This window comes from Apus apus, chromosome 8 (assembly GCF_020740795.1).
Source record: "Apus apus isolate bApuApu2 chromosome 8, bApuApu2.pri.cur, whole genome shotgun sequence".
Classification (NCBI taxonomy): Eukaryota; Metazoa; Chordata; class Aves; order Apodiformes; family Apodidae; genus Apus; species Apus apus.
This window is the reverse complement of record NC_067289.1, coordinates 10,118,909-10,140,962: the sequence shown is the minus strand read 5'-3', so window position 1 is coordinate 10,140,962 and position 22,054 is coordinate 10,118,909. Positions and strand designations below refer to the sequence as shown.

Sequence of the window (22,054 nt, the reverse complement as noted above, 5' to 3'; positions counted from 1 at the left end):
GGTTTATAGTTTGGCAATATGTAATCTTAAGTGTTTAAAAATACTGGTGGTCAATCTACTCTCTTAAAATGCAGTCTTCTACAGTTTCCATGTATCTGAAACTCCAACAGACTGAAAAGTTTTCAGATCCCGGCTTCATAAAGCAAAAGAATTTTATTGACACCAAGCTCACCTGCAGCCTTCCTCTTAGTCCTGCAAGTCTACTGGTTACTCAGAAAAGGAAGTGTGAAGGCAGCAGGTAAATGATGCAATTGAGAAATGCTTAATCTGCAACTTCATTTCACAGAGATTTAATGGTTATTCTCTTTAAGAAACCTTGGCTGCATCTGCCAGCCAACTTTGAGTTCTCCCAGATTATGCTTGCGTACAATGGACACACACTGGAATGTTTTCAACATTCAGAAATGATTAAATTTTTCATCCTTTTCCCTGGTCCCTTAGCCCACACCAATGGTGATGATTGGAAACATACTTAAAGAGTGTTTTCTTCCCTGATCAGGACAGTCAAACACTGCAACAGGTTGCCCAGGGACGATATGCTGTCTTAGTCCTTGGAAGTTTTCAAGGCTTAACCGGTCAATGCCTTGGGTAACTTGTCGGATCTCATGGCTGACCCTGCTCTGAGCAGGAGTTTGGACTAAAGACCTCACAGGGCTCCTTACAACCGCAAGTATCTAATGCTAAGACTTTTGCTGTTATCTCCAATGGGACCAACGTTGGAACAGGGCAGTAGAAATCTCATCCCAAGAAAAACTTATGTCTTTGGCTTCACTCTATCTCTGCAATTTCAATTAAGTGCTCTTTATCATAAGTAAAACATGGTAAAATGGGAAGTTACAAACCAGCTTCTCCAGGTAATCCAGGTAGACCAGGTATTCCTTTAGAGCCTTTGAAGCCTCTTATTCCTTGTGGTCCATATCCTGGCAGTCCAGGAAACCCCATCTCTCCAGGAAGACCAGGTCTGCCAGGCAATCCAGGTAGTCCTCGATCTCCTTTTGCACCAGCCAATCCCTATTAATGATTACATATGTGTGTATATGAACCATTACTTGCTTTCTGCACCAGCTTTCATAACAAAATGCTTGATTCTCTGTAGCAACAGAGCAGCCCTGCTAATTTAATTGGAATTTTTCCTCTCATTTACTTGTGATTAAAGGAATCTAAATTTTAATATCAATGGTTAAAAATAGAGGGCTATTAAGAGTGAAATAGTACAAATAAATACAACAGCTTGATTTTTCAATTACTGTGACATTACACTGTACATTTTTTTCTTTTTAAAACAGGTTTGGTAAAAAAAACCCAACAACAAATTTTGTGGTTTCTTTCAACCCTGTCTGGAGATAAATGTGTCAAGACTGGAAAGGAATTATGTGAATGATTATTTCCTTTTAAACATTGTAAGTAGTCAGGAAAACTGTCTTTTTAAAAAAAATCTTATTCACCATAGGTATCCAAGATAACACTCCATATAAATATCCAACTAACAGTATAATAGATTGTCAAGAGTTTTCAGCAACATGTGTCTACACTAGCCTCGTCTCCCTGCTATTATGTAAGAAGATAAACTCTCATTCTTTCATACATATTGGTCATGCATCTTGGTTGCTACAGTTGAGCATAACACCCTTAAGTCAGGTCGAGAATATTCAGTAAAAGCATCTGAATAGATAAAACAGACGGATGTTTGAGATATAAATACTGACTTAGGTTTTAATGAACTCTATATTAATTGCAAACAGGGCATACCCACCTCTTCCCCTTTAGAACCCTTGGATCCCTTAGAGCCAGGTCTTCCCAGAAATCCACTTGAACCTTTTCTTCCTTTGTCTCCCCTGGCCCCTGGATCGCCTCGCTCACCTTTTGGCCCTTCTGGATACACATATCCTGGCTCACCTTTTGGTCCTTTACGTCCTTGATCTCCTCTAAAACCTGGAGGTCCCTGGAACAAAGCAATCCAAAGGACCTCAGTGCTAGACATATGTCAACTGTTGTCAAGCTTTCTTTTTAAAATTAAATACCTGAGAGTGGTTCTCTTTAGTCTCACCTTTATTCATTGTAACAGCACACTGTTGGGTTTTTATCTTTTTCTCCTGCATTTATTCCTTTTGGCCCTGATTGTAATTTCATTTATTCTACTACAAGCAGGAATAATGCAGGATCATTTAATCGATCAGACTGTTAGCTACCTGATTGTGCTTTGGTGGCATAGAAAGAGAGACAAGTACAATCTAATTAGAGATTTCTCCTGCACATGGAAACATCTCCCCAGGGATACTATAACAGCCATAATCAACTCTGTTCATAGTTAACTTCTCCTCTCCCGTCTTCCCCCTGCAGGATACAAAGTGAGTACTCTATCCCAGCAAATTCCAGTACAAGCTGAAAGTACACTAGGCCATAGTGATCTTGGGCTCATGACCTCTTGGGAGCTTTCTGGAAAATCCTGTTGGCATACTCTTTCATCCTGCCTCTGTGTGGCAACCACCACAAGTACTTCCAAGTGATTTTTTTTTATTGGACAGCACTGACTGTAGTTTCCCACAAATAATTACTAGTACAGGCACAAGTTAGAATAGGCAAGTGGTCTGTGACAGCAGGTGTCAGCCTTCCCTCTTCATAATGTTTCCCAAGAGGGAATGTCCTTTGCATCCCTGTGAGAAGGATATTATTAGAAGCAAGTCACTCTGCACAGCTGGGGCTTTAGCAAGTCGTATGTTGGAAACAAGAGAAGTGAGAAATCTGACAATGATCACAGCACACTAAACTCTATATATTATTTACAGCTACTGCCATGATTATAGAATCATGTTGATGAACAGAAGTTAACTGTAAACTAACCACACCAGGCAGAAGAAGCAGTCTAACCACCATGAAATACAGAACAGGTTAATGACACCTGCCTCACTGCCTGGGCTAAACTTCTTGCTACACTCAGCAAAACAGGCTTATGTAAAACTAGATCAGCCATGTTCATGTTGCAGTCTCTACCTAGGCCTCCCATGCAGACATATGCATAACCACAGAAAGAAAACCATTGAGATCACCCAGTATGACACTTCATGTAACACCAGCCATGAAGCTTCTCTGAAATATTTCTTGTGGCATCTGAAAAATAATCAGAAAAAGTCTATCTTACTTGAGCTCCTGGAAACCCTGGTGCTCCCGGAGAACCTGGAGAACCTTTTGGACCCGTTGTTCCTTCTCTACCTGCAAAAGAAACACATTTTGTAAAGAAAAGTGAAAACAAGGACATGGATTTTGTCAAGCTCTGATAATCACACCCAGTATTGAATGTTTCTGCTTGTTACATTGACTGCATCATCATAGACCAATCTGGCTTTAGGCTGCACCTAAGCCTATTAGCATTCTGACTTCACCTTTTTTAGGGCTTGTACTCCTGCATCAGGCTCTCACACTCAACACAACCTCAGGACTGGTTCAAGGACTGCATGCTGCAGACATGCCCATACCTAATTATCATGCTAAAAGCAAAATCACTGGCCGTTTCAGCTATCTCGATAGAAAAAACATGCTAATTTACCCGGCATGCCATCTTGGCCATGTGACCCAGGAGAACCAGGAAGACCAGGTATTCCAGGAATATAGCTGCAATCAGTACACATGAAAGCTTCATCACCTAGAATGAAAATAATCGGATAGTTATTGTACAGCAAGTCATTCCCATTGAAAATGTCATTTCTCATTGAAAATGTAACACCATTCAGCTTAAATGTTTATTGTTTTCAAGTCTAGTTTTAGTAAGCCGTTTGGATATAGTCACTCTACTGATAAGGCAAATACTCTCAAAAGAAGAAAGAGACTTAGGCTTCAAACTAACACGGCTGCATAACAGCCTGGATGACTTTAATGAATGGCAAGTGGCAAAGAGATTCAGCAGTTCCTGTGGTGGTATTTGCAGAAGAAACCTTTTCTCAGAGAACAGCTTTTAGTGTTGAACATAGCAATGTGAGAATACAAAAACCCTCCCAACCTGTAGTAACTGTTTGTCTCACTGAAGATCTACACCTTGGCTGCAGAGCTGTACAACTGGTGTGCACATGCACTGCTCTTTCAGCTGCCGTTTACTGTAAGTGGAGTAAGACATCTTGCTATCCTTAACTAATTTTCTCAAATCTCTGAACTCATTAAATGGTTTAGAGGCAAATTAAATTCAAAATTTCACAAGGATATGTGAAAATTACTGGATTGTACAATCTACTTCTGAGGGATAGTTTTCTGAAACTGACCTTTCATGCCAATATCTCCTGGAGGTCCTGGAAGTCCGATACACCCTGGCTCTCCAGGAAGTCCTGGTTGGCCTGTTCTAAATATTACTTTACCTGTTAATGAAATGAGCATGTCACCATTACATCAGCAGATTATTCAGACAAATCTCTGTTCGCTAAGAGAGAAAAATTGCACAGATGAGTTTGAGATGGGTCCCTTCCAACTTGAGATAATCTAGGATTCATTTAAAAGAGAAAATTACCTGGACAAATTAAAAAAAAAATCTGTAACTGGGTGTACTTGAAGATAAATATGGTAATGCCAATGTAAATCTCAGCAGGCTTTGGATCCATCTTTCTAGCCTTTAAAAATCACAGTCTGGGGAAAGTACTTCCATTTTATGTGAATGAACAGACACATAATTGTTTCTTTTACCAGAAACAGAACAGAAACTTTTCATAGAATCATAGAATGGTTTGAGTTGGAAGGAACCTTAAAGATCATCTAGTTCCAACCCCCTGATGTGGGCAGGAACACCTCCCTCTAGATCAGGTTGCTCAGAGCCCCATCCAACCTGGCGTTGAACACTTCCAGGGATGGGGCAGCCACAGCTTCCTGGGCAACCTGTTCCAGTTTCTCACCACCCTCACACTAAAGAATTTCCTCCTAATGTCTAACCTAAATCTCCCCTCTTCCAGTTTTGATCCATTACCCCTTGCCCTCTCACTACAAGCCCTTGTAAAAAGTCCCTCCCCAGCTTTCCTGTAGGCCCCCTTCAGATACTGGAAAGTGCTCTGAGGTCTCCCCAGAGCCTCCTCTTCTCCATGCTGGACAACCCCAGCTCTCTCAGCCTGTCTTCACAGAAGTGCTCCAGACCTTGGATCATTTTTTTTTTAATCTTAAATTATTTGAGCTGCTCATGTGTCTTTGACAAAATTATTCTGATGTATTTACTATTACTTTGGAGAAACAGAACAGCATTGAGTTCTTCCTAAGGTTATATATTTAGGGGATAGATATATTTTTCAGAGAGAAAAAACACAGTTCAGAAAAGCTTTTTTGGCTTTACCCCATATGAAAGAAACATCATGCTGTTGGTATTCCTGGTTAATGGGGTACTCTGAGATAATACATTTTCTAGAAGCCTTACTATGCTAATACTTTCTTTTCATGCTGCCAGAACTTTAATCCTGCTCTAAAGCCCACTGAGACTGCTGCAGGTATGCACATTCTTTCTCTAGCTTTCAGATTAGCCCCTTCTGAATTTAGTTTTACAGATCTACTACAACTTTCAGAATAATTAATTTTAGGAACAGATTTCCACTCATTAGTCCTTCCTGGTGTTATGTAGCAGATCTTTATAGTCATGGTTATACAAAAAAGTGAGAAAACTTTCTATTGGGAAGTCATACCTTCTCCACAGAATCCCATTAGCAAAGAAGCACAGACCTTTGCTTCATGAATATTCTAAAAAAAATTTCTAAAGAGAAATTATATTCAACCATGTATTTATATAATATCCTACATTAGATATTGCAATTACTCTGGATTTGTTCTTTTTCATTATATATACAGTACTGAAATGTCACCTGGTTCTCCTGGGGGACCTGGCAATCCAACAGAACCAGGTCTGCCAGTAATACCAGGTAGTCCTGGAGGGCCTACAATACACAAGCCAGTTTGTCCTTTTTCTCCTTTAGATCCTTTTGGTCCAGGAAATCCTGGGGGACCTCTTAAACCAGGTCTTGATACACCTAACCAAAGAGGAAAAAACAATAAAAATAAAGAAATGGAATTTTAATGCAAAGTAAGTACTCAATAGCAAGATGAGCAAGACAGTGAAAGACTGAGTTTATCCCACTAATCTTTCTATCTTGTAATATATTAAATACTCACAATGGTAATGTAAAGAAATGTAAAAAATATATTTAATTCTCTTTTAAAATATTTGGCCCATCAAAGTTTTTGGGTGACAAATGTTTACCTCTTAGAGATATATTTATAAAGTCATCTGAAGTTAAGATCCTGGAAAGCTCTATAATGGTCAGGAAGAACAATATATTTTATTGTTGGTACTGGACCATGACACATACCTGGTCTACCAGCATATCCAGGAGGACCCTGTGGCCCTGCAAAAGCAATGTATTTAGAAGTTCAGTTAAACCACTGTGTACTCTGCAAAGTCACTTCTCATAAACAGTGACTTCAAACTTTGGGTTTCTGCATTTTAAGCTTATTTTATTTTTTAAGAATTTGGCTTTGCCTGAGTAGGCACCTACTACTTATGCAACTGTTGCATACTGAGAGTTCTCACTGGCATCTAGTGAGATATGGACGTTGAGCTTAGGTGCTCAACCCAATTATCAGTGCAAAGAAGTGTGCCAGCTTCATTATTTTCATGAGGCAATACAGCCATAAATCAAAGTCTCAGGATACTTTCTGTTCTGCAGTTTGATAGGAGTAATTTGGAAACACTCTTGTAAAGGCAGAAGCAGGCTACTGGGTACTCAAAAACCCAGCCTGAAACAAGCCCACTGAGTGGACAGCTCTGGCCAAAATATTCTAATTTTGGTGTCCCACTCACCTGGCATGCCACGCTGACCTTTTGGTCCTGGAGGTCCAGGGGGTCCTTCATCTCCTTTTTCACCAACCACCCTATCATGATACTCTGTCTTAAGAAAAAGATAGTAAGAAAGAATAGTAAGAATGAAGAGACAAGCACAGTGCTTCATACTAAACATTTGATTAGAACAATGTTATGATCTCATTCATAATTTTGATTTTGTGACATTACGAGGCTTTCTAATCACATGGTTATCACAATCAGCCAGAAATGAAATAACAAATGTTATGCACAGATAATGCCAAGAGACCTGTAGAAATAGATGGGGCTGGGATTTCAGTCCCATTCTTCAGCTCCCAGACACCTGGGAGACCAAATCACAAATATTACAGTTGCATAAAATAGAAAACACTCTCGAAAGAAACATCTAGGAATCTCTTAGTCTATTCCATTGGCTCAAAGCAGCAGCAGCTGTATCTAGACTACTCTCTTAAATAATAATAGATTAAAACAGACAAAAATCAACTATGTAAATCACATCTGCATTAAACAGTCATTCATATAAAAATTAATACTTAATTTATTAAAGTCTAATATTACCATGTTCCAAAGTTTCTACAAATGACAGACAATATAAAAATGAAATTTGCTATAAATCTATTTTTTTTATAATTACAATGCTTTTCTCTTTTTTGGATTGTTTTGCATGGGTATCACTATTAGCAAATCAGTATTATAATAAGTGTTATGCCCTGATACATAAATATTATACTGAAATGTAAATGGACGACTGCACTAATTTTAAAAGGAATAAAAAAACTGCTTACCTTTAGAATTTTCTTATTGAATTTCTGAAAAGCAGTGGGTTTCACTACTCTTTTTTTTTTTTTTTTTTCAAAAGCTTTTCAGAAAGTTATTTATTTTGAACAATTTGAGTAGAATGTTTCCATTAGGTGTGCATGGGGTCTTTAAGAAAGCCAATCAGCATGACTAGGCAGAGAAATTGTACTAATAGCAGCTCTTGCTTTCTCTAAAAAGTCTTCTGAGGATTTCAAAATTAACATCACCTGTTCTGGAATTGATTAGAGATGGGTTTAGATAATGAGTCCTGTGAATTTTTGTAGCTGTTCTGTGACAGTCCTATCTCCTGTCATAATTGCTGGAGCTGAGTGAAGTCTTAACCAGGACCTGATTGTGCATCCACCTCTACATGAAGGAAGATGCCATGTCTGTGAGACTCCCAGCACCATCAGTAACTTGAGAAAGCCATGCTTTGATTAGAGCGTCGCAGGACATCCATTATTGCCTCAAACAGTCAGTTTGACTTTTTCTTATTCTAATGGTCTAGAAAAATTATATTATTAAGATAATGTACACTTACTCGACCAGAAGCTCCTGGTGGACCAGTGTTCCCTTTCATTCCCTTCATCAAAGGACAGAGATGGGTTTGTTTATTAAAAACAACACATGACATGATATTTGGTACCAACTGTGACTTCAGAACATTGCTCATAACATTAAAGAACTCCTCCTGACCAGACTTTCACCACCCCCATTTCTGTTGTTTACACAACTTTTCAGCTGCACACACCAAAAACTACAGCAGACATAGATGGACACCCACTCAAACACATTATCTAGTTCAGCTGATCCATTCCCTATTCCATGATAGCATTGTCTGTCATCTTTTAGGTGAAGTAAAACTTACTGTATACACAGCAATAAATAAAACAATGCAATAACTCCCAAACATACCTTATCCTCATTCTCAAAAGCAACAACAAAACCATTAGAAAATACCTTAGTTCCTTGCCTGCCAGCCAGTCCTGGTCTGCCCTGTTCACCCTTCTGTCCCTGCAGCACACAATTTTATGAGATTAATCTTCTAGCAGTCATAAGACAGATATAAAATGGAAAGCTTTAATTTTTCATAGTGACCATGGTTTGTTCAGGGGAAGAAATCTCATGGAAAGACTCGGTTTGCACCACAGTTCCATGTCTGGGAAATATCACAGGTCTGATCCAAACCTGCCTTTATAGCAGCACACTCCACCAATCCAAAAGTGGAGCTGCTCTGGATAGCACAAGTGTAGGAGGCTCTGGTTTGCTTTCCCTCTGCAAACTACTGTTTCTGAAACGGGAGAAACTGAACACAGTGAGACTCTCAGCAACTTCCTCTCCCAGAACTCAGTCAGACTGCATGATGGTGCTGATCTCAACAGATGTCAGGAAGACAAGGAGGGGAAAAAGTGTGGGCTGCTGCTAAGGCTTTCTGCAAGTGTGGAACGTGCAAGGAAAGGGACTTCTAGGAGGCTTAAGCAGTTGAATTCACAGCTAGTTAGTTGAAATGGGAACACAGCAATGATATGTCTTGGTCATGACAGAAAGTTTTCTTTCAGTTAGCTGAGGCAGTAGAGCTTTGTGGTCTGTCATTCCATGCTCTTTGTCAGACTGGAATGTGTTCAGACTGTCTGTGGAGGTTGTTTCAGCATGAGTAAGATGATGTTTCAATAAAAGATATGTCAAATGGGCTTTTCTGACAATAAGAATTTTGATAAGGTATTTGTAATGTCACTGTGACCCTAATGATGTTGTAAAAGTGGAAGTGAAGATAAAATAATTGATATTTGATCAATTGAATAGCTTTCTAACAACTTCAGCTTTTAAATTAGTAAACAAGATAATTTTGGTTATAAAATGGCATATTTTATGAATTATATTACGACAATATGACAGTTTTAATATCTATCAGTCATCTTGTTTCAGGCCACTGCAGCTGTGACCTCGACAAAAATTTTTCCCTGTAAAAAAGAATGTCTTTGCTTCTAATGATAAAAAATTATTCATCTTGCTTCTTGATTTATGCTGAAGTGAAGGTATAACTCCTTTGCAAAAATTTATATGTGAACAACCAGAATCAAACTCAACAGAACTATTTTGCATACTTGGACCACGTCTTGGACCAAATTCATTAGACAGCAACAAGCAACAGGCTTTTTTTTTTTTTTTTTACACAAAAGAGACATCTATAAACTGAGCCTCCCTCTCCTGCATAAATCTATGAGGACATGCTATGTCCCAAGGTCAGCTGTGTGAAAGGAAATACTTCACAGTTTGTGCAAATAAAAAGCTGTGACAGGAAGATATGACAATGATGAACAGATCACTGTTATTTTGAAAGTGCTTAGAAGGCTTCCTTCATTACCAGTAGTCCAGGTGGACCTGGGGCACCTTCTTTTCCAGGTTTACCCTACAAAGAAAAAGCAGAAAATAAAATTATAAATAAATAAATAAATAAATAAATTCAATAAGCATAACTAATGCTGCGCATGTAATTGTATTCCAGGTCTTTATAAATTTCGAAAAGCTAGTAAAGTTACTTTTAAAATGTTCGTTATTTCTAATAATAATTAATTTTCATAAAACTCTATGAGTGAGATATTCCCTGGACATTCCTATTCCAGTGCAGGATTAGTCGATGCGGACACTTCACCAGCACAAAGTGCCAGGCCAGTACAGAAAGCCTGGTGCAAAATCAGGTCCTTGCAGAACCAAGACAAATAACAACACAATACAGCAGGTAGCAGCCCTTCTAATGATGAGCAGAGAAAGATACTGAAGAGAAACTTTTACAGAAAGTGCAGCTAAGAGATGAATCAAAGAGAAATTACTTAATGAAAAATAACAGGGAGTTCACTTCAAAGGTACTGGAATTAGAGCAGCAGTCAAAAAAGTGAAAATTGCAGGAGGCAGCACACCAGAATTATCTGCTGTGTTCTGCGGTGCACAGCACACTAGGCAGCCTTCTGCTGGCATCCTGCTCTCTGGTGTGGCAACAACCCTGTGATTCTGTAATACATGTTAAGCAATTTGTAAAGAAAAAAAAAAGACAAAGGGAAAGGAGAGAAGGGGGGAAACAGGGAGAGAAACAGAAGGAAATTAAAATGGAATTCTGAATATGGATACCATACTTCCCACCTTGAAGGCAAAAATGAGGAAAACCAAATTAAAATCCATAGCCCAACTATTTACTTATCATAAAAAATGTAGAGATACTCAAGTAAATTGTATTTTAATGCGTATGCTTTTTAAAATTAGCATATGATTTTTTTCTCATGTTATCCTGTTAGCAGAATAACTCTCTTGCGACAACTTTCTTCACATCTCCACTTACCTGCTGGTTGACCATTCTAATTTAAGTCTGCTACCTTGCGTAAAACCAAAGCTTTTAATTCTCTTCTACATATACATTGGCATATCATGTACTCATGCTATGTAGCCTATAATAACCATCATTTGACTTTCAGCTCTCTTGTCTGGTTTGCTGGATGAAAAAGCTTTTCAATCTAAGAAAATTTGCTCTCAGTAGCATTGAAACAAAACCTGGAGAGCAACATCAGGGCAAAACAGCTTTTCAGAGAAGACTAACGTATGTATTCGATGGTTTGCATGTACCTGTGGTCCAGGTTCTCCTCGGTCACCCTTTTCACTTTCAGAATCACCAACAAGCCCCTGTAACAAAATCACCCTCAAGATACATATTTTGACACTCACATATTCTAAATTAAATGTGTCTTAGTTTAGTTTAGTTTGTTACTAAAAAAAGTACATAAATAAAGTACAGTTAGAATGCTATTAATAGGTATTCTATTCTGTCCTATTAATTAGTTCTATTCTATTCATTAAAGGTTGGAATTAGTGTAAATACCAGACTCTGAAGAATGGTGTTTACTAGGTGATGTTGCCTGAACATCTGGATTTAAGGGATTTACTTCTGGTCACTTACTGTAAACCCCACTGGCCCTGGAAGTCCTCTTGATCCTTTTTCTCCTTTTTCTCCTTTCAAGTCCTATTACACAGAAAAGAAAAATAAATATGGTATCTTGGATTTTTCTGTGCTTATGATGACACTCAAAACTGTCTATCAGCTACGGCTGTTTAAGTTCTATACAAGGATAAATTGCAAGAATTTTAATTCACAAAGCAATATTTAAAATGATAGCTGAATCAGAGTATTTCCTTTCTCTAATACTGATTATTTTCCCAACAGTTTCCATGATTACTCATGTTCCAGTAAAAACAATGAGAAAATGAACTATGAAATGTACATGAACATGTCGTAAGCTTTTTGTGAAATTCTGGGAGCTCAGAGTCCTGATATTTTCAGTAACAAGGCCCAGAGGTCAACATAGCTGTGGTTTTGATAGCGATTCAGAAAATCCATGTTGATTTGGTGATGCTAAAAGTTATTTACTTTTCATGTCCTCAGAGATCCACAGCAGGTGGGTTGCTAATAAGCACTTTGCATTCCACTGGCATTGTGCAGATGTGCACGTGAGTACACAGGCCTCGGCTGACCTGGTTCTATAGACATGCACTCTAAGAAGAGCTAAGTATCTAACTAAACAAGTCTGAAAAATGTTAGGATAGGTAAAAGGAAATGTTGTTGGAAAAGGGAAGATAAAAAGGTCCTCTCAAAGTAAAACCTTGCAAACCAGCATATTTGAATGTGATGTTTAGCAATTTTGTTACCGTCATGTTGTCTGGTCCACTTAATGTCACAATAACGGTTCCTGGTGGTCCCGGGGGTCCAGTTAAACCAGTGTCACCCTTAAAATGAAAAAAAAAAAAGAAAAATAGAGCAGTTGCAAGTGGTGTGGTTTCATTATTTCAAATTACCATCACTATACTTTCAACATCATACATTTTTTTCTGTCATTACTCTTAGGCTTTAACACAGTGAAACATTTATCTTTGCTTGCTATTTATCTTCCAATAAAAAAGGTATAAGGAAAACTTAAGACTACTACTACAACATTTTCCCAGCTAAGAAACATAAAAATGTATATGCTGATTGCAGCTAAAGCATGTAGAATTATCTTGTATTTTAAAAACTATTTGCTTAAAAGTTATGTAGCCATTTAAATTCTAAGTTAAATTAAAAAATCCCCTTGAGTATATTTTTTCTCCCAAACAAATAAATCAATAAAATACATGAACTGTCCCTGGTGACATCCTCAAAAGTGCAGTCTGTGTATTACAGGGAGATGACTGCAACATAGCACTGAGAGATAAAATTAGCTTTCATGTGTTCTTAGCTGAAAACATTAATGTCATAGTACACTTTTTCATTAAGGACCTTTTAGAACAGGGAAAATCCTAAATGAGATTTTTCCTGTGGAGCTCAACAAAACAACATCCAGAATTTTCAGTGATTCCAGGCCAGTGGAATGCCTTTGCATGCCCTTGCATCATAACAGCAAAGAATGCATCATTCATATGGAAGCAAGATGCTCCATGGTTAACTAAGCTAAAGCTAATGAGTAATCAATTATATTTACAGCAATTTTTGCCAGAAAACTTCTAGCACATTCCCAGTACTAATTACAAAGTTACAACCAATCCTACTGTCAGACAGTGCAGTTCCAGTTCACAGCTGAATCTGTGCAGGTCAGTTAAAGTAACTGTGAGATGCCCCAGGTTCTTGAAAGGATCCCGTAGGGACATTCAAACTGACTACACTGGTCCTCCAACTGTAAGCCAAGGTCCTCAGAGACAATATATGTATTCACAGTCATTTCTTTCTTAAGATCAATTATATGGGATACAAAGTAAGAACGTGGACAACAAATGATCCCATTTTTATTTAAAATCTGGGAGGTTTTCTAGCATCATAAAGGCTGACGCCAGAAAGATGGTGGCAATAAGAAATGCTGAGTCTACAGATGCTGTCTATTTACCAATGTTTACATGCTTAGGTAAGCATTTAGGAAATGTGCAAATGATATATACACAAATTGAGTGCTATGTGTTAGTAAATATTAACTACTGGCTCCTCTTAGGTTTCTGTCCTTCTATCAGGAAGTTTATATCATTGGCTCTCATGAGAAAACAGCTTGTCCTTAGACATTAATTGCCATGTTTCCATTTTCCAATAAAAGACTTCCACATATATACTGAATTTTTTTATTTCAATGTAGTTACTTCCCCAAACATTTCACAACAGTATATCAGAAAAGGCAGCAAACAGAAACACAACTCAAAAAATGTTTCAAGCCTTTTATACAATTACCTTTCTTCCTTTGGCTCCTATTACTTTCAGTCCCATAAGACCCTAAAAAAAAAGACCCAAACCCCCAAATATTATTTTAAAAAAATATTAAATACACCTGCAAAATTAATTAATTGATGTTACACATAATAGAAAGCTTTTATTTTTATTACCAATCTGAGACTACCTTAGGTCCAGGAGGTCCTGCTTTCCCTGGCATGCCCTACCAAAAAAGGAGAAAAAAAACCCACTTCAATTTTAAAAACTTGGATGTTTTGAAGTACCCAGTTTTCATATGAGTTACATTACTATTTTTATTCTTCCACCTTTACGACCATAATTTCTTGTGAGTAGGTGACAGCATGTCTATACAGTCTTGTTGCAAACATATACCTTTCTCTTTATTACAATTATGCACCTTAATATTTAAAATGAATTTATGGGTAATTATTTGGAAATAAAAATTTATGACCACATCAACAACTATACTTCTGAAAACATGGAAATTATCATATATAAAAATAGAAAAAAATCACGTGTCTGTAGACATCAAGTCTGGGAGAGTAAGGTATTTGTATTTGTGTAATTCCATAGGTTTCTAGGAAAATCAAAGGTAAAAAGTAATGAGCAAGACATAAGCTCATACTCACTGAAGCTCCTGGAGGTCCCTGTGGTCCAAGGTCCCCAGGATATCCTTGAGCACCCTGGACACCCTGCGTATTAATAGAGAAACAGGAATAAAACTCCTGGCAAGACTATGAGCAAACCATATCACTCAGTTCAATGAACTGAATAACAAAGAGAGAAGCAGCACTGTCTGGATTTCCTATTCATCTCTACAGAAGTGTAATTCCTTCTCACTGTTTCATCGGGTGGCATATGTTTTGAAATGTAAGAAAACATCCTTTGCACAACTAAATTACTCAAGTGAGGATATATGTCCCATTTAAGTGTGGGCATTCTCATAATTCATACAGTCTTATTGCTAGCCCTAATAAGCCTTTTTAAACTTTTGAATATTCCATGCATTACATTCTATACTTTAAAGCTTGATTTTCAAAGAAATGGAAAATTCATTTTTTAATTTTCTTTTTAATTTCTTGTCCCCCCATTTATTGTAACAAGCCAAATGAAATGTCTACTCTGCCTTCTCCTGTTAATCTCCATTTTAAAAATATGGATCACACTGTCCCTTATTAGCACTTCTCTTGAAGCTGAGGTGGTCTAATCTGTTCAGTCTTACTTCATGGGGAATTTTTGCAGTTGGACAAGATGGTTGTTGTAGGTCCCTTCCAGTCAAAGTATGCTATGCTATACTATACTATTCTATATGTAGGGGTAAACCCTTAAAACTATGACCAGTTTTTCTCCATTTCTAAAGTATTGTTGTTTGTCTGCAAGCTATCTTCCCTATCTCACTTCACTAACATATAATGGACATTAAAGGTTCTGATGGCAGAGTTAATTACTACTGTCTTTGTGCACTCCATTTTGTAAAGTCAGAAGAAAGACTGAATATATTGCATTAATCAGATTACATTAATTTTTTTGAAGACACAGAATTATTTCACAGTTTAGAAACAAGTGAGATAATTGTAAAAAAGTTGTTATCTACGTAAAATACATAATACATTAAAATAATATATATTATCTACAAATTATTTTAATATACACTCACATATTTTTATCTATATATATAGATATATATTTTTTCTGAATTACCTGAAATCCAGGTACTCCTGGCAATCCAGGATCACCTTTTGCACCATACTCTTGCTTATATCCATCTGCAGGGCACCCCTGGACAATTAGATAAAAGGGAAGATAAAAAGTTATGCTGTAGAACTATTTAGGAGAACAAATACAGTTTGTAGGAAAATAAGCAACTGCATAATGATGGCAACTGTCCCCTATGCATAGGTCTACCTTTAAAAAAGATCTTATTAAACAGAATAGAACTTTCTCAGGCATTCCAGTTCTTTGCTAGTAGCTGTCTTCATTTGAGACATACCTGTGTTACTCACCCACAGTCCTGACCTTCAATTTTTTGAGGGTACTTTTTTAACCCTTTAAAATACTCTCTAGTGCATCTGCAGGTTTCCATATGAATTCATAAGCTGTCTGGGGGAGAGGCTAAGTTCTTTGTGTGCTTTAAAGAGTTAAATTAATTACACACAATAACAGTAATTAAAGGATGGAAAAATATTATATACTGTTTTGTAACCCAGGGTAAATACAACTAATACAAACAAAGCACCAAAGTCTGTGGTTGCTTCTTTCAGAAAGCAGACCCCGTTTCCCATGAATGGAGATGTTAAGAACTCTTTTCCAGTAGGAAACATACACACACACACTGTTGACTATCAATAAACATGTAATATGGTGTAAATCACTGACCTTCTCTCCTTTGATGCCATCAATACCCTAGTGAGAAGAACAATAATATTAAAACAGAAAATTAAAAAAGACAATGTCAAAAGGACACACTCTAAATATTCTCTAAGCTCAGTGCTCTTGAAGTGATTTATTTTCATGGACATGATGTAAATAGATAAAGCAGGAGAGCTAGCAGCTTAAAAAACATGTTTAGAAGTTATTAGATTTGAAGCCACTGGAACTTTATTATAAGCATTGCTTTTCCATTTGGTGTTTAGAAATTTCTTTTCAAAATACACTGTTAAAGAGAAAAAACAAAACCCAGGGTTAAAGCAATGCAGCCATAATGAGAAGTTCCGTGTTTAATTCCTGGTTTCTATTGACTTAATTAAGCCATATCTGCAAAAATATTTGGATATGAACTGAAACTGCAGTCTATTAAATATATGTATTAGAAACATTTAGACATGTGAGTGGTAAATTTTCGTGATCGTCCCTTTAGACACTAAAGGGCTAAGACTAATCAATGAATTTGCATAATCATTAACTGAGAAGCTGAGGCCCAACCTGCAGCAGGTAAAGCATTATTTGTAACTTTGGTTTCTTTATCACACAGCTTTCATATTAATAAAATGGAGATAGCTATATATTTCAACTGCTGTCAAAGCCAGCTAACGTGAAGCTTTACACTTTCAGTAAATGGCTTTTATGTGGTAGAAATGCAACAATCATGAATTTCACAGACACCTACTGGAACTCCTGGAGGACCTCTTCTACCTGGAAAACCTGGAAAACCTTGATCGCCCTGGAAGCAGTAAGACTGACTGTTAATGCATATTATTGCATATTATTTGGTCTGATTTTAGCAAATGTGATTTAAAAAAGAAGTTCTTTAATTTATCATACCAAGATTGTGAGCTGCATTACCACCATATTTGCCAGAAGCCTGACTGTATGGGTCTTGACTTCTATCCCAGACATCAGGCTTTATTAGCTGTGTCAGATCAGTTCACTGTTTCACTAGAAAAGTATGATTTTATGTAGTAGGCACTCTTCTGGCTCCCTCCTTCACAATGCTGGAAGCATAAACTAGTAAACCTGTAACTTAACATTAAGCCTTTTCTTTTGCTTTCAGGACTTATGAATCAACCACAAGCTAGATACTAGTGAAACAAAATGAATTTATTATCTCTTCTATAACCCATTTCAATAACAGGACAGATTGAACAAAACTGGTTAGGTCTTCTGGATTTAATGAAAAAACTTTCATCTGTCAAAATATCAAACACTACTCTTGATTTTTTTTTTGCAAAGGATATTTACTCTCTCACACACACAAAGGCAGTACTTTTCCTTCCTCTGGCCTCACAATTCAAATTTTTCCTAGTTGACGAAGTCACAAACCAAAACAAATCAAAGTTGTTATACATCGGGGCAAAACTTCAGAATGCTTTTTGGTCATTCCTAAGCACAGCCAAACAACCTCCACAACACTCAGCTTGGTTTGTACCTTTGTGCCATTGCATCCTGGAACACCAGGGCGCCCCGGAGGACCAACAGTTCCCGGTTCACCCTAAAAAGAAGTGCAAAATTGACACAAGCTTTGTTTTTGCACATTCATATTCCCCTACAGCAACACAGAAAGAGTTTATGTTGGAGCAGTGTTTCACAAGACTTGACAGATTATACTGTGTTCTTAAATCATTACAACGAGTAAGAAGTGCTGATGCTATGATTGCTATCTCTAGGCTAATTGGCAGAGACAATAGTGGTGTTGAGACTAGAGTGAGCACACTGGGTGGAGGATAATTGTGTACTGAAGACTGTAGCAAGAGAGAAACGGTTAAATCCGTTTTGTTTTTACTTACTGGAAGGCCTGGGGGACCTGAAAATCCCGGTATTCCTGGGACTCCCTAACAATATAAAAGCAGAGGAATAACATTACAAATATTGAGAAAAAGCTCAGGATGCAGTTTTCCTTTTGATGGCAGACATAAGAAAAATTAAAGCGAGTATTGTTCTATCAAAATGTCATTACTTCCTTAACCCTTCTGACTGTGAACTAAGTAAAATGGTAGCTCATGCACTGTTAATATAGGCTGATTTTGTTCACAGGAAAAAAGTTTTCATGGAATTCTAGTCTTTTCTATACCATTCCCCAATGCTAAATACATACAGCATGAACCTTGTACATACAGTGCTGCAAAAAAGGCAAAAGTTCTACAAAATAGATAATGCACATACATACTCTGTGTCATACATTTTAAAAATACTTTTACATCATAGGTAATGTTTTTTTGGTTTATTTTTTATGAATTATTGAACCAAGCTGGCATTTAACATGACATTTAATAGATACAAGTTTGTTTAGAACATACTTACTCGTGTGCCTTTGGGTCCAACTAAGCCTGTGAGACCTGGAGAACCCTACACCACAAATGGAAAACAATGTACTTCAGTATAACTGAGAAAAAACACATATATATCATCAGGACATGCAACATTTTAAATAACAATACCGACATATGCATACAAACCTGTATAAATCAATCAATCCATCAATCAAGACTTTACTGCAGACACTAAACGAAACATCCATTTAATACAACTTCCATAAATCTTGGCATCTTACCCACCTTTCCAGTGTTTATGGGGGATATGCCTCAACACAGGTAAAAAAAATAAAAGTCAGAACATGTTGAGAAAGCTGTTGCTATGGATCTGTTCACACTGTGAGACCTGAAAGTGCTCCCCTGTGAGGAAATAGCTGGAAACCTCACCAAATAGGTTTTGTTGTTTTTTATTATTTTTATTTTTTTAAACAAAGGATTCTACCCAGTCTTAGCTCACTTTCACAGTCAAGCACAGTAACTTCTCTCTGTCCCTATACACACCTACCTTTGGTCCCTGTGGTCCTGGAGGACCTTCTGGACCAGGAAAGCCTCTATGACCAGGTGGACCTGGAACACCAGGAAAGCCTTTTTCACCCTGTAAACATTAAGAAAAAAAAATATTCTTAAACTATCCATGAACCCTGCTTTCCATCAGTTATTTCTACGGCACTCATTACTTTCTGTCCCTCGTAACTTCTCTGTATGTCTGCTACTGTAGCAGATGTATTACCATCCAAACCATCAATACCTTTCTTCATGCAAGCCATGAAAGAAACAGTGGGAGTCAAATGCAACAAAAGTTGCAACAGAAGTTTGCTGTATATGACAATCTAAAAAAATAATAATCTGAGTCTCAGAGATTAAGACACTTAATTACTTTTTCATGTGTATTTTAAGGTCAGGATCAAATAATCAAACCATGTAAAGGAAACAAAGAAGATTAAAACTATACAAATAGAATACAGGAGACGAAGTTACAGTGGAAGGTGTATTTTCAGTTTTTTAGATAAATAGAATTAAGATGCAAGTCGTATCTTGGTTAAAATCAAGTTCTCCAAGCCTAGAAACTCACAGAAAGGGTGTTGCAGCTCTTTAGGTAGCAGCAATTTAGCATGCTCAACTTCACACCAGTGAAGAGCTGCCTATTCAAGATCTTTTACATCACAGCATATCACAGGAGAGAGAGGGTGGGGTTATAAATTCTCTCAAAGCAAATTTTCCTATAGCTTTACCAGGTGAGACTTATACAAAAGAGTGTTTGAAATGTTTATGTACAGAATTCCCTGTATCTTATTATTTTATGTACAAGACAGAACCCAAAAGAAGTCTTGGGGAAGCCAAAATATCTTGGCTTGTCCCTTCACCCATTCTCGCCCCTCAAAATCCCACAAACTCACCAGATTTTAAACAGCGTCTGAATTAAAAGAATATATATAACTCCAGAATATTTTAACACAGATCACAATAAGGATTGCATCACGAAGTGTCTGTGACATCTTTATTGTAACAAATCGTTTATGTCACCCAGGAGCACCCCAAGAAAGGCAAACAGGATAACGCTATACCAAGACGTGCCACTGGAGGGGGTATGGTACTAGCTCACAGGAAACCGCAAAAAGTCCCTGATCTTCCTCGTCTGAGCTTGCTACCCCTTTACTGCAGCAAGAGATGGGGTGCTCTCTAGATAGAGAGCAGCACTGCGCTCTCCTGACAGCTTCACTCTCCTGTACACCGCACAGGCAACTTTATCCACACTTTCTTCTTGACAGATCAACAAGATCAGAAGCTTCTCATTTTGGAGAAATCCTTAACATTGAACATGACATACTGACTCATATAATTGTCCTGACTTTCCAAAGCTGCACGAAAACCTTCATCAGTGTAAAGAATTATTAACTCTTACCTACTAGTTCCTCAGTTGCTTTAAAAGGGAACTGATGAAGAAAAGTTGCAGCTGTTCATTCTTACTAATATTTCTCTTTAAGTGGACAGCTTGTTTTTAAATAATTTTTCTATTGATCTCAGTTTTACTGGTTATGACAAAGTCAGGTTAGACCAATGAACAACATGAAAAATAAGATTTTGCTGAAGGCATGAGTACTCTCCTTTCCCACTTAGGAAAATAAGTTTTAATAATGACTGTATGTACTTTTTTTGAGACAACTTTTCTCCACCACGGAAATGAAGTTTCCCAAAGGCAAGACTAGCAGTGTTTACTGTGGAGCAATATTACATTTTTTCTTGGTAATAAAAATACAGGAGGAAAGTTGTGAGCAATTCTTTACCAGCCAGATGTGTCAATCAGTGCAACTAATCACAACCCTAAGTCCATACAGACATCTGGAATCTACTGATAAGGTTTAGTACGGCAATCACTGTGTCCACAGCCTGAATTACAACCATGACTTCCTTAATAATGGCCCTTTCATTTGTGAATCAGTTGTTTTTCCAGATACAAGCAGGAGTTTGAAAGAATTTTTGGCATTTGTGTAATTCAGGTTTGTCTAAAAGCCACTTCGAGCCTCTGCCAAGCTGCTACTGGCAACAGCCAGAGCTGCGGCTTTGTTACTTCGGGTGGCTTCAGTGCTGTTCCCTCACTGCTGGCAAGGTGCTTTGTGATTAGGACCCAGAAACTCATTCCCTGTCTTCTTCTGCAGGATTTATCTGTCTGATACCAGTGCATGCAACTTTCCTTCAGGAACTCCAAAATGGGGGGAGAGGGACAAAGCCCAAAGGTGGAAAGAGGGACGCACTGAGCACGAGAGCCTTGGTGGCGTTATGAAATAGCAGGAGAGCTGCTGCCAGGGCAGCGGCATCTGTCAGCGCTGGCCAGGAGCTTGTGAGAGGGACCTAATGCTTCAGTAGTTGTTCTTCTGTTGGCACTCGGCATCATGCACTGCTGTAAACAAACTAATGCATTTTAAAAAAGAAATCTAAAAGTCTTCTTAGTTAAACAATGCGTCCAAAGTTTTTTTTTAACAGATTTTTGGTAAGGTAGTGCACTCCTTTTACAACTCTCTGTAGACTCTGCTGCAAGAACACCACCACGCAATAAAGCAATGAATTGACTCACTGTATCAAATTAAATAATGCACTGACAATTTCCAGGTATAAACTCATCTTAAAAAAGGAATAATGTATTTGTTCTTACCTTATTACCTTTTGTGCTGTCACAAAAGCAGGGGCTTTTACCTTTGCATACACAGCTCTGAAAAACAAAAAGTCAAACTCTATAGTACAATTTTTTTTCTCATTGTATTGTTTGGTGAGGGACAAATGGAAGCTCAGTGGTTTTAGTAAGGCAATTCTTTCACAGATAATACAACTTAAAAAAATGTTTGTGAAGAGTGACAATTCTCAACAGCAAGAAAGAGCTCATTATTTCTCTGTATTGTCTTTAGAGACAGATAAGGGCACTAGTTCAATTTTATAGCTGAGATA

General features: G+C 37.5%; 1 protein-coding gene across 1 annotated transcript in view; it reads right to left on the bottom strand.

Moving 5' to 3' along the window:
- COL4A3 (collagen type IV alpha 3 chain) overlaps positions 1-19,371 on the bottom strand; it is a 43,745-nt gene extending 24,374 nt beyond the window's left edge. The window contains exons 1-23 of the mRNA XM_051626561.1: positions 19,291-19,371; positions 19,119-19,208; positions 18,089-18,133; positions 17,731-17,793; positions 16,242-16,268; positions 15,567-15,644; positions 14,495-14,557; positions 14,032-14,067; positions 13,866-13,907; positions 12,326-12,403; positions 11,580-11,642; positions 11,249-11,305; positions 9,999-10,043; positions 8,594-8,647; positions 8,175-8,216; positions 6,815-6,902; positions 6,324-6,359; positions 5,820-5,984; positions 4,251-4,343; positions 3,545-3,640; positions 3,140-3,210; positions 1,754-1,942; positions 843-1,011 (exon numbers count right to left, since the gene is read on the bottom strand). Coding sequence (XP_051482521.1) covers positions 843-1,011; positions 1,754-1,942; positions 3,140-3,210; positions 3,545-3,640; positions 4,251-4,343; positions 5,820-5,984; positions 6,324-6,359; positions 6,815-6,902; positions 8,175-8,216; positions 8,594-8,647; positions 9,999-10,043; positions 11,249-11,305; positions 11,580-11,642; positions 12,326-12,403; positions 13,866-13,907; positions 14,032-14,067; positions 14,495-14,557; positions 15,567-15,644; positions 16,242-16,268; positions 17,731-17,793; positions 18,089-18,133; positions 19,119-19,208; positions 19,291-19,371 — 1,771 coding nt within the window. The remainder of the gene's footprint in view (positions 1-842; positions 1,012-1,753; positions 1,943-3,139; positions 3,211-3,544; positions 3,641-4,250; positions 4,344-5,819; positions 5,985-6,323; positions 6,360-6,814; positions 6,903-8,174; positions 8,217-8,593; positions 8,648-9,998; positions 10,044-11,248; positions 11,306-11,579; positions 11,643-12,325; positions 12,404-13,865; positions 13,908-14,031; positions 14,068-14,494; positions 14,558-15,566; positions 15,645-16,241; positions 16,269-17,730; positions 17,794-18,088; positions 18,134-19,118; positions 19,209-19,290) is intronic.
- Between the last annotated feature and the right edge of the window lie 2,683 nt (positions 19,372-22,054).